This window comes from Tachysurus fulvidraco, chromosome 5, assembly GCF_022655615.1.
Source record: "Tachysurus fulvidraco isolate hzauxx_2018 chromosome 5, HZAU_PFXX_2.0, whole genome shotgun sequence".
NCBI classification, from domain to species: domain Eukaryota; kingdom Metazoa; phylum Chordata; class Actinopteri; order Siluriformes; family Bagridae; genus Tachysurus; species Tachysurus fulvidraco.
In genome coordinates this window covers 11,749,434-11,761,034 of record NC_062522.1, presented here as the reverse complement: position 1 = coordinate 11,761,034, position 11,601 = coordinate 11,749,434, and the positions used below count along the sequence as shown (strand labels likewise).

The 11,601-nt window shown below is 37.6% G+C and overlaps 1 protein-coding gene across 3 annotated transcripts in view; it reads right to left on the bottom strand.

The window, feature by feature from the left end:
- pex5la (peroxisomal biogenesis factor 5-like a) overlaps nucleotides 1-11,601 on the bottom strand; it is a 66,129-nt gene that overhangs the window by 2,397 nt on the left and 52,131 nt on the right. For all 3 annotated transcript variants that reach the window (XM_027147302.2, XM_027147303.2, XM_027147304.2), the window contains 6 exons: nucleotides 9,084-9,200; nucleotides 8,837-8,980; nucleotides 7,176-7,246; nucleotides 4,285-4,491; nucleotides 3,380-3,545; nucleotides 619-776 (listed from right to left, as the gene is read on the bottom strand). In XM_027147302.2, coding sequence (XP_027003103.2) covers nucleotides 619-776; nucleotides 3,380-3,545; nucleotides 4,285-4,491; nucleotides 7,176-7,246; nucleotides 8,837-8,980; nucleotides 9,084-9,200 — 863 coding nt within the window. The remainder of the gene's footprint in view (nucleotides 1-618; nucleotides 777-3,379; nucleotides 3,546-4,284; nucleotides 4,492-7,175; nucleotides 7,247-8,836; nucleotides 8,981-9,083; nucleotides 9,201-11,601) is intronic.

Sequence of the window (11,601 nt, the reverse complement as noted above, 5' to 3'; positions counted from 1 at the left end):
CAATCAGCTACAATTTGGCTACAGATGGACCTTGGATCAAAATAATGGCACTATGTTTACTATAAAGAATATGAAGAAAGTGGTCCAAGATCCATCTACAGAAAGAGGAACAATGGTGTTATTCTGTTCGGGGAAGGCTGCACCAAGAATTAACGTACGCGGATGCCAATAACTGTGAAACTAATATTTTAATAACCAAAGTCTTTAATTTAAGGCCTTTGAATGTGTTGCTCATGATTTAAATTTATTGCCTAAGGGAGTTTTTCTTTGCCACCACTGCCTCTGATCGCTCATTATGGATAAATATAAATTGAAGACGTCAAAATTTATTCTGAATTTTTATATTCCTGAAAAAGCTGCTTTGTGACAAAGTCTAAAGTGTTGTTCAAATAAAACAATTGAATTTTTGGTTACTTAGATTAATCATTTTGGAATTGACTGTAGTAATACTATTCCAGTCTTCCTCATGTGTTGTGTTGTGCCCCTTTGGCAATATCGTAACATTAAAACCATCCAATAGGATCATTCAAAATTCAGTAATATGGATGTGGGATGCTGCGGTTGTCATATGACGCTGATTTAAAATGTAAGAACCCAGATGAGAAGATAAACACAGACCTGTGTGCACCCAGGTTAATGCAGCTAATGCCCAGGTTGTAGCGAGATCGAATGAAACCAGGCTGGAGCTCCAGTGCTCGGGTGTATGCTTCCACTGCCTCCTCACTGCGGTCTCCATTAGCTAGTGTTGCCCCGAGACGATTCCACAGCAAGTAGTCCTGTCAGTGGTGAGAAGGAATATATATTATTTATTTAGTTACTCCACTTCTGTCTATACTTTTAAGCATTTGAGATTTTACCAGCTTCTACAAGCTGGTCATCGTTAAGAAACATGCTTTACAAATGTAATATCTGGATTTCAGTCCAATTTATTTTGTATAGAGCTTTTAATGAAAGAAATTTCACAAACCATTAATACAGATGTAGATTTAGATCCCTAATAAACAAGTCAGAGGTAACAGGAACCAGACGCAAAAGAGAACCACTTCTGTTTGACACGAGATAGAGGGATTATAAAACACTATAGTATACAGGTGTGGAAGAGCAAGTAAAGACAAACAGTACTGAAAAAACGTGTAAATCCTTAGGCTATACATGTGTAAATATACCACTGTAATTTCCGGGGCCCTTGTTTATAAAACCTTACATAATTAACCACATTATTAGTATGAAAGAACTGAAGTGTATTAAATAATACTCTTTAAAGATAAAGCTATTTGCTTTGGGTGGATATTAGAAATTTTGATATCCAAAGTGATTTAAAGCTTTTGGAGCATGACATCTATTACATTTCCATCATTAAGTCTATGCGCAAAAGCAAACGGATTCCTGATTTATGTTTGATTTATGGCTATGAAACTACAATGTCACTTTTTGATCTCCTTAGATTTATTATCTTCTGCCATGATACTGCAGTTACAGTGCTGACATAATCTCTAAGCTTTAATTTGTCCAAAACTAGACTGTATCTATCTATATCTGCCATCAGCATTGAAAAAATCCCAGCATTAAATCTTATACATTGAACATTATCCAAAATAAACCCCACTATCCGTAATCCCCTTGAGGTCTGTTTCAGTCTGTCTGCAGAATCTCTATACTGCCTTGTTTTTAGAGAATGCAGCTCTGTGCTCATGGTGTGTGTCTGAGCAGCTTGATGCCCAAGAGATACCTGGTGTTGGGAAATGGTGCAGACATTATGTTTCACTGTATTCAGGAACTGAGTCCCCCAGAAGGTGAGCACACATTACCATGTCAAATAAAAGGGGAAGGATTTTGATTGTGTGTAAATGTGGTCTATGTATGGAGACTGAATTGAGCTTGGAAAGTGAGGTCAAACAAACACTTATTACACATTCTTTTAATAATGGCAGTACAGTATAAAGCTTCACTTACGATCAAAATGAAAAATGAATTGAATCAGTAGCTTGGTGCCAGATTTTGGGCATCTGCAAAGCTTAGTACAATCATGCTATCTGTACATATTGACACTTCTCTTAGTAACATCTTCATAAGCACTGTGTGTGGTGGGTATAAAAATTTATGGCACAAAGTAATGGTTGTTCTTTAGGTCTTTCTGAAGTCATGCATATTTTGAAGCCAGTCAAAAAATTTTTTTTCCCATGTCCCTGGTCCTAGTTCACTTGATTTCACTAGTTCAATGTTTTTTTATTCTACAGCATTTTTTCTTTTGTGCTCAGCCCACTAGTTTTTGGATATTGATTACGGATTTGCGCATATTGATCCTGTCTGCCTGAGCACTTACCCCTGCTATGGAGTCAATGCATAAAAAAAAATCATGTGTCTGGACCTCATGGGAAAGAGCTGGATTTATTTATTTACCCTTTAACTTAGAAAAAATTCCGAAAAGATGAATAAATGAACAATCTGTCTAAAAATCCTCATAAAATCCTATCTGGTACCAATAATCATGCTGTGGTTAAAGTCACAAAGATCATATCATATTTTCCACCCATTCTGTTTGATGTGAAGATTAAATGAAGCTCTTGACTTGTATCTGCAGGACTTTATGGCCACGTTCACACTGCAAGTCTTAATGCTCAATTCGGATATTTTGCTCAGATCTGATTTTTGGCTGTTCACATTATGTTTTAAAATGTGGCCTATATCAGATACCAGTGTGAACTGTTTGCTGTTTCGAACTGACAAGCATGCGCAAAGGAACAATAACAATGACGTCACACGCAGCACGCCGTTGCACTAAAAACTTGCCGAGGTTATGAAGTATTGTATCATCTGGTGCAAGCAAACATATCATGTAATGCTATAATGTGATGTATTCAATGCAAACATTATGAGCTGGTTTACGTAACCACTTTATACAACACTCTTAACACACACACGTTACCAGTCACGTTTGTGTCACGTTTTTGCCGGCGCAAAGAAAAAAAAAAAAGTTTTCTCCGCGCATAATTGTGACGAATGTCGATGTAGATTGACGTAAAAGTCGCATCAAATCTGCCTTGGCTGTTCATACTGCGGCCACATTGGAAAAAATCTGATTTGGGTCAGATTCAGGACCACATATGGAAGTGGTCTAAATCTGATTTGAAAAAATCAGATCTGGGCCAGATTTGAGTGTTCACACTACTCCTGAAGAAGTCTGACCTGGTCACTTGACCCAAAAAATCGGATTTGGGCCACTTTTACCTGCAGTGTGAACGGGGCCTATGTGTAGTCCTGCTGACACATGATTGGCTGATTGGATAACTGCAGAAATGCGCAGATGTAAAAGTGCTCCTAATAAAGTGGAGGTTGTGTTGTATGTCTTAGAGCAGCAGTGTGTCGGCAGAACGGGTACCTCTGGCCGGACAGACAGTGCTGTGTTAAATGCATCTACAGCCTTGTTGAACTCAGAGCTAAGGTTGTAAAGCACACCGAGGCCCGTCTGCAGGTCTGGGTCAATCATGTCTGGATTCTGTTGGGCCGCTTCCAGGAACAGCTCTTTCACCTCAGGTAGCAGAGAGCTGAAATAATTGAGAGAAAGATTTATGGTAAGACAGATACTTATCAGAGACTGAAATCACAAAATAATTAGTTCTTGCTGCTATTATAATACCATTCATGGAGATTTGAAGCTGAAGGAAAGAGTGTGAGTTATTTTGATTACTCAAACGAATCATCAATGAATAATCCAGTAAACCAGCCTACCATTTTTTAACCTTCTGACATTCAGTCAATTCGTCATTTTTATAGGAGTGATCAATAATAAAAAAAACATTTGACAGTCGTGGACAACTTCTTTGGTGATTCTTGTTTGGATTTACAAGTGTAAATAATAATAATAACTGAGTAAAATTTATAATAATAATTTTGACTGAGTAAAAGCCAAGAACCCAAAGTCCTTCAAATGAAGGAAGCAGGGGTTTTTTTCCCTTTTATTTCAGATCACATCCCCTCGTGATCCAGTGGCAGGATCCCAAGCTCTCAAAGCCTCAGCCCAGGTTTTTCTTCAATTTTACTATTTTCTACTAATTTATATAATACATAATGAGATAATGACATATTAGTTAGACTTATAAGTTAGAATTATTAAGTATTGTTTTGCAAAAAAGCTTTACCCCAGGGGCAGTTCCCTAAAATTACTCAGTAATAAATTTGTCTATATGGGCCAACTAAATGTGTTTTTAGGCATAATGGTTAAATTCTCTTTCAAAATTCAAAGCAAATTTAAAATTCATAAAAAATAGATTTGGAAACCCTCACCATGCAGTTGGTGCAGAGAAGGAGAGGTGGCGTGAGCTTGGTGAACCCTGCAGGTTATTGCTGTTCTTCAGGTGGTGTTTATATTTGGGATTATGTCTCAGCCAGCCTAGTAATGCTTCACATGCTTCCTGCTTCATGCCTGTGTTGGTCAGGCTCACCGCCAATGCCATGAGGGCCTGAAGGTTGTTGGGGTGGAGCTCCAGGCACCTGCACATGTGAATGAGCACATATATCAAAGACCCCCCAGTGCATACACACACACACACACACACACACACACACACACACACACACACACACACACACACACACACACACACACACACACACACAGAGTCTTCAGGTCTGAATCAAATGGACTGCAGCTTTGATGGACACTAATTAGCTCACAAGCAGCATGATGAGTAGCAGATGTTTCCTTTTTAATTTACAGGTGACTACTTGCACCATCTCATGAGGTTACTTATCACGTTGCACAAAAAGTGCTTTATAAAGTTAAATTCAGTAACTTTTTATTATAAAATAATATAATAAAAAAGAGAAATGTAATAAAGCCCTGGCAGCACAGTATAACTACGGTAGTGTTACAGTAAAGTTCCTGTGCATTTACCTCACAGCATTTGTTGCTACATATTACTATAAATAATATTTACTGGCAAAGGCTTACATTCATACTGACATTAAATTGTCCTCACAGCTTAAAAACTAATATATTTAAAATTTCATTTACATTGTTGATGAATACTAAAAAAAAGATACAGCACCACTAATAAGGCTTAACAGAGCTTGATCCCACATCATTACTGCTATTTTTCTTTAAGTTCTGAGCAGGGAAAACATGCATGGGAACTCCAATGTGCTGATAAAATGTGTTAAATAGGAAAAAAGTAGAAATGCCAGCTCTATCAGAATGGTCTGTGAATTGTGGATCTGACAGATTCTCAAACTCATTATCACTTGAGAGATGTATGGGACTATTTTCAATCCAGTCTGAATGGTTATTATTTTTTGTTTGTACCTGTCTGTGAAATATTTTGTAATACAACAGTTAGATCTGATTCACTAATTTGATCTGATCGGACAAGCATAGCTCCTAGAGTTCTAATATTTACTATAACAGCACTGAGACATTTCATTACTTCCTCACTCTTGTCTGTATTCACTACAATAGCAATTCTAGCAATAGTTTTCATCATCTTGGAGCACAATGTGGGGAAAGCTTTCAGGAGAGTGACCAGGATGGCAGCAGTACCAGAAAGTATCTCAGGTAGAAAGTATCTCATCTACGGACAATTTTCCAGAGATGCCAATCAACCTATCATGCATGTCTTTGGACAAAGTACCCCCGAGGAGGAAACCCCCGAGGCACGGGGAGAACATGCAAACTCCACACACACAAGGCGGAGGCGGGAATCGAACCCCCAACCCTGGAGGTGTGAGGCAAACGTGCTAACCACTAAATCACCGTGCCCCCAAACACTAGAATACTTCTCTTAAATATATTATAATTATTTGTATTATTATTATTATTGGATTGGTAGAAAAGTAATTCAAGGAAATGGCTAAATGTTTGGATATATGATGGTCTGGAAATGCAGATATTTGGACACATCAATTTTTTATTAGAAAGTTACAGAGTCTTATATTGTAGTACAGAATATAATATTTGCTGGTGCATGGTGAATACTGAGCTTTGTGAGTGTAACTGGTGATTAACACAATCAGATGGGTTTTCTCTGCTGACTGCTTAGAGGAACCTTTTGTAGGATTATGGCTTCTCTGTCTGCAATAACTGTAATCTCCCAAATGTCTTTCTGCTTATAAAATACACTTTTAATAGGATCAATATTTTTTTGTACAGAAATTATAAGAGCAGAGAAATACATTCTTACACCAAAGAAATATATTCTTTTCAGCTTAGATAATTATGCAAATCAACACTGCTCACAACCTTGCAGTAACCATGGGCAATTTATCCTTTTTGCTCGCTAATTGCTAATGTTACACGCTCATGTAGGTTTCTTCTCTACAAGATCAGAAGGATTTGCCTCAGGTGCCTGTTCAGTCTCTTGCCATTCAAAGACTGGACTACTGCAACTCACTAAAGATTTCAGAATTCAGATGAATGGAATTCATTCTCTCCAAATGATCCCGAATGCAGCTGCATGACTACTTTTCAACCTAAGTTCTCCAAAACCAGCTCATTGCTGCTGTCCCTCCACTGGCTTCTGGTAGCTGCACACATCAAAAATAGACCAGGTCCTTCTAACCTTAAAGCTCTTGTCACTCCTCGCACTGTACCATGCTCCCTCTTACTAGAACTACATGACTAGTCCCACCATCTCTCAGTGTAAGAGGTAGATATACAGCAAGATTCTTTTGTGTTCTGGAACCGAGGTGATGGAATTAGCTTCCCCTAGATATCCAAACAGCTGAGACCCTGGCTATCTTCAAACGACAGGTGACGACCTCCCTCTTTCTGAAACAATAAAACTAGCACTTTTCCTGTTTGTTTTTATGTATTAAAATGGTATCCTGTCTGTAACCTCTGGATAAGAGATTCTGTCAAATGCTGAATATGTAAATGTAAAAGAAAGAGAAAAAGTAAATTGCTAATAGCCTTTAAGTGTGCATATTAAGGTCATTTCTTCTGATAAATAATATTTAAATTTATTTTTCTTCACTTTAATCACACCATTTTCCTCACCTTATTTTTTTTGCTAGTGTGCTTCAACTATTTCAAATTTGTTAAGAGCAAGTTCCATTATACATCTTTTTTGCCCGAACCTTTCTTTATACCATACTGTGTTTGCCAGTGTGCTTTTGAATGAATAGTGCTGGAAAAACAACATGATCAATCCCTGGGGAGTTGTGTGTTGGCACCTCCTTACCTCTGGAGGGAGACAATCGCTGCCTGCTCATTCTCATTCTCTGCCTGTGTGGTCCCCAGGACTTGCCAAGCCTTAAAAATACAATAGAGACGGAAGGCTGAACAGCAGGGTTATCACCTAGACGCCAGTGAGGGAAATGTATTGTTGAAGGGCCACAGCACATTTCAAGGTAGTCTTAGAATTTCTAGCAATGCTAAAGAACCTTGGGTCTTGCCGAATAAATTGTCGAAGTGGTTGTAGAATAAATTTCCATCTTCTTGCTGCTGTTTTTTAGTGATAGTATTTTAGTGATCAGAATCACTTTGTTGGCAAATAATTAGCAAGTATATGAATTTGTTTGGGTGTGAATGAATGCCGTGGTGGACAAAATTTCCGGAATGAAACAAGATGTGGCATGGTATTGCTGGAAAATAATCAGTGATGGGGTGGTGCTAGGTGGCTTCAATGAAGATTTTCTGGTTGAAAACCTCTCCTGATATTTTAATCTTCATGCACATGATATTGCTCTCTGCCCTGAGTTTTTTTTTCCCTTTCTTTTTTAATCTATTCGTATTTGTATGCTATTATTGTCTTATTGTTGTTGTTTTTTTTTAATAAAGGCTGTATCTGTTTGTCCTTTGACAATGAAAATCCAACAAATAAAAATATAATATATAAAAATACTTACATAGAACAGTATATCCCAAATTGTGTTCTTCCTGTCATACCATGTCAATTAGCTAACACAAATAATTTTAATTGAATAAAGAATGATATTAAAGAATAATATAGCATAATATAATAAGTGAAAAATCCTGTGAAGGTTCTTTTTATTGCTTACATTATAAATGTTATACAATTGAGTATAATGAGTATAACAATTGTCCCATCAACACATCTCTCTCTCTCTCTCTCTCTCTCTCTCTCTCTCTCTCTCTCTCTCTCTCTCTCTCTCGCTCTCACTCACTCTCTCTCAGAATGCCATGTTACTGTGAAACTACACAGCAAAAAGTTCTCAATTTCTAGTGGAAAAACCCTTGTCAGAAAAGATTGTTATAAGATTGTTAAGATTTTGACACTGGACACTGGAAAGTTACATAAATGTCTCCTGACTAAAACCTATACTTAATATTTATACTTAATATTTATGATGTTTTGTAAAAAACAGCATGTTATTGTATGTCAGAACACTTAATTTGGATCATTTAACGTAGTTACATTATTATAATTGCCATGCCGTCACTGTTATACTAATTAAACTGCAGTGTTGGCTTATGTGGGCCTTTATAGAGCCAATAGCTCTGGGTTATATGCAAAGGCATCAGTTACTAATGAGCCTAAAAGTATTCAGCAGCAGTGGGGGATAATCCAACTTGGTGCTAAGATAAAATAATAAACAACACAAAATAGACAGAATGTTCAATTTATAGTGAGGAAAGGTCTGGGACTTTTCTATTGACTGAGCCAGCAAAAGTGAAGCACACTTCGACTGTCTCATCAGAGCAGGCAAACACAGCCTTCTTGAGTTCTCATCATGCAGCTCGGTTAGTTCACAGTGTGCTCACAGTATTAAAACTCAATCCAGTGTATAGCTGTCAAGGTGCATGCTGATGCATTCATGGTACTGAGGGATTGGTTTGAGAAAACAGCCTCAGTTCTTTTGAAATTTATTGTCCACTTACCTCTGAGTCTTGAGGGTCTTGCAAGATGGCCGACTCCAGGAGAAGAACAGCGTTTGGAAGATCTCCGTCTCTGGCCTTCCTCAGCCCCTCTTCAAATGCATTTGGCCAGTCTTTATATGGATTGTCTGTGTGGAAATAATATCCCTGAAACAAAAAATATATATTATATACTGAGATGAATTCTATATAGCTGTTTTAAAATATAAAAACATGGGCTTAAGGTGTGGCTCAATGTGATGTGGTATACCTTTTCATGAGGAGATACGGTCGAGGGAATCTGGCCTTGCTCGTTCTCTGTGAGCCAGTTTCTGCGAGCCAGTTCTTCCCACTCAGCTTGCATCTTGTCCCAGAACTCAGTGTCTGACTGAAAAACACATTTGAACCAAGAAGAGTTGAATATAAACTTCACAGATCTGCAACAACCAAACTCCCTGCAGTCAGCAATCTGAATAATGAATCACTGTGCATTAATATTGATGAATGGAAGTCATGAATTTGAAACTTTGCTATAATTTCTGATTACATGCAAGTGCAGAAAGTGAATTACTGTACTAAAGTAGCCTGCTGGCTAAAGCACGGTTTCATTTTTGGCAAATATGTCACTATCATTTAAGTAAATATGTCATTATCACTTTTTAGTTGTATTTATTATGTCTTGAACAATTTCAAACAAAGTTTTGAACAAGTTTTGACCACTGGCTCTATTAATATTCAAGCCATCTGCCTCTTAAACTGCCCACTGGGTCCGAGAACCACTCATGTGATGGTGGCTGAGTAGTTATTTGAGCTATGACAAATTAGATGGGATGTTATTTTGTTCAGCACTGTCCCTTGTGTTGCTGAGATAATTGCTCTTTTACGGTCTGTGATGGGCACAGCATTGTTAAGCGTCCAATTATTATAATTGGACGACCCCCTGTCAACTTTGAGCAGTGACAGTCCAACTAGTCAAAGGGCAAAGTTGATAGCTCATTATCTCTCTTGTCCTAGAGATCTTTCAGAAGGTTTGTATGGAAGGTTATAAAGATCCTTAGCACATCTGAGCTGCTGAGATGAGAGGCTCTTCATTCATTGGCATTTAAATTTGGCTTTTGTCTGAAATGTGGAAGCAAGCGCTGTTTATCTTTTCGATCTTTTTTTAATCCGTTCCTGTACTTTTCCTTATCTATATTATTCTTCCTTGAACAAGCAAGCAGTGTAAAAATACCCCAAATCACACACTAACAACTAAGAGACAGCTCTGGCAGTAAAATAATAACTTGCCTTTATGTCACTCTTGCTATAGGTTTTAACTTGAGACTGAGACCTCCATAAGCTAGTATGGGGCCTGTACAATAAACAAAGCCAAAAAACCTGAAAACAGTAGCTGTCAGTTAAGACAGGTGTCAGTCTGAAAATGCTCTGCTTATAGTTTGGTGAATCTAGAGAGGGGAGACGAGAGATAAAGTTGTATGACTGTAATAAAGTCTGACATGCTGCCAGCAACTCAGCTGCCCATGACAGAGGGCTTAACTGCTGGCCCTTAGGGGCCAACTGAGGACAATAGGGCACAATACCATCTGGGGAATGACTCATTTCTAATTATTCACTTTTTTCCACAAGCCTTATACTGTACAATCACTTTATAAGATGCTGAAAATCTACTGGTAGCAAGAACTTCAGGTAAAATACTCACTTATAATCTATATTTGTACCAAAGAGCATGTGAAGCTGTAGGACACACTCAGAAGCTTGGTTTATATGTATTTTTAGACATATTAGAGAAGAATATCTGTGTTTAAACTGTAATTAATTCAGCCAAAAAATTATGCATCACTGACATTTAGACTTTGACAGAAGGCTTATTCTGCAGACATAAAATATGCTTCCAGTTAATGCACTTTTATTGTCTTATGCTTATATTTAATCACAAAGCAATCTGTGAAGTACCCAAAGAATGACAAACGATTGCTGCCTGTACACTATTTTATGACAATGATAAAGAGAAATTCATAAGCTTTAATGTCTTAAGTAAATAGATTCAGCTGAGCAATTAAACTCATACAGAGAATGATCAGCCTGGTTTCTAAATCCACATGAGAAAATTATAGCTTGACTTTCTATGATAATTATTTAACTGATTTAAAACTAAATCAATCTATACATCATTTATTTATGAATACTATTTAGATCTTTGTATTTTTAAAGATTAAGGAGTAGTGAAAGAAATGTGCACACATTTTAACTCTCTATTTATTCATTCACTTTCTGTAGATACTTTATCCTCATCAGAGTCTCTCTCTCACACACACACACACACACACACACACACACACACACACACACACACACACACACACACACACACACACACACACACACAGAGGAGAGAAACAGAGGAAGAGGAAACAGGAGAACCCAGAGGATATCCACATGTACACAGGGAGCACCTGCAAAAATCTCAGAACAGAGAGCAATCTGAGTTCAGGATTGATCTGAAGGCCCCTGTGCTGTAAGGCAGAAAAGCTACCTGCATTGTCCCATGCCACATATAACTCATTGTTGTGAATCAATAAAAATAATCAACTTATTTATATTATTGAAATAATAAAAGCTCAAGTTGCATTTGCAAAGTAATATTGGTTCTCTATATGATAACATATAGAGTCGTTTCTTCCTGTTTGGTGTCAGTAGTGTTTGTTCTTTTGGCTGCTCCCTGTTCGGGTCACTACAGTGGATCACGTGGTCCACATATTTGATGTGCCGCAGGTTTTATGCCGGATGCC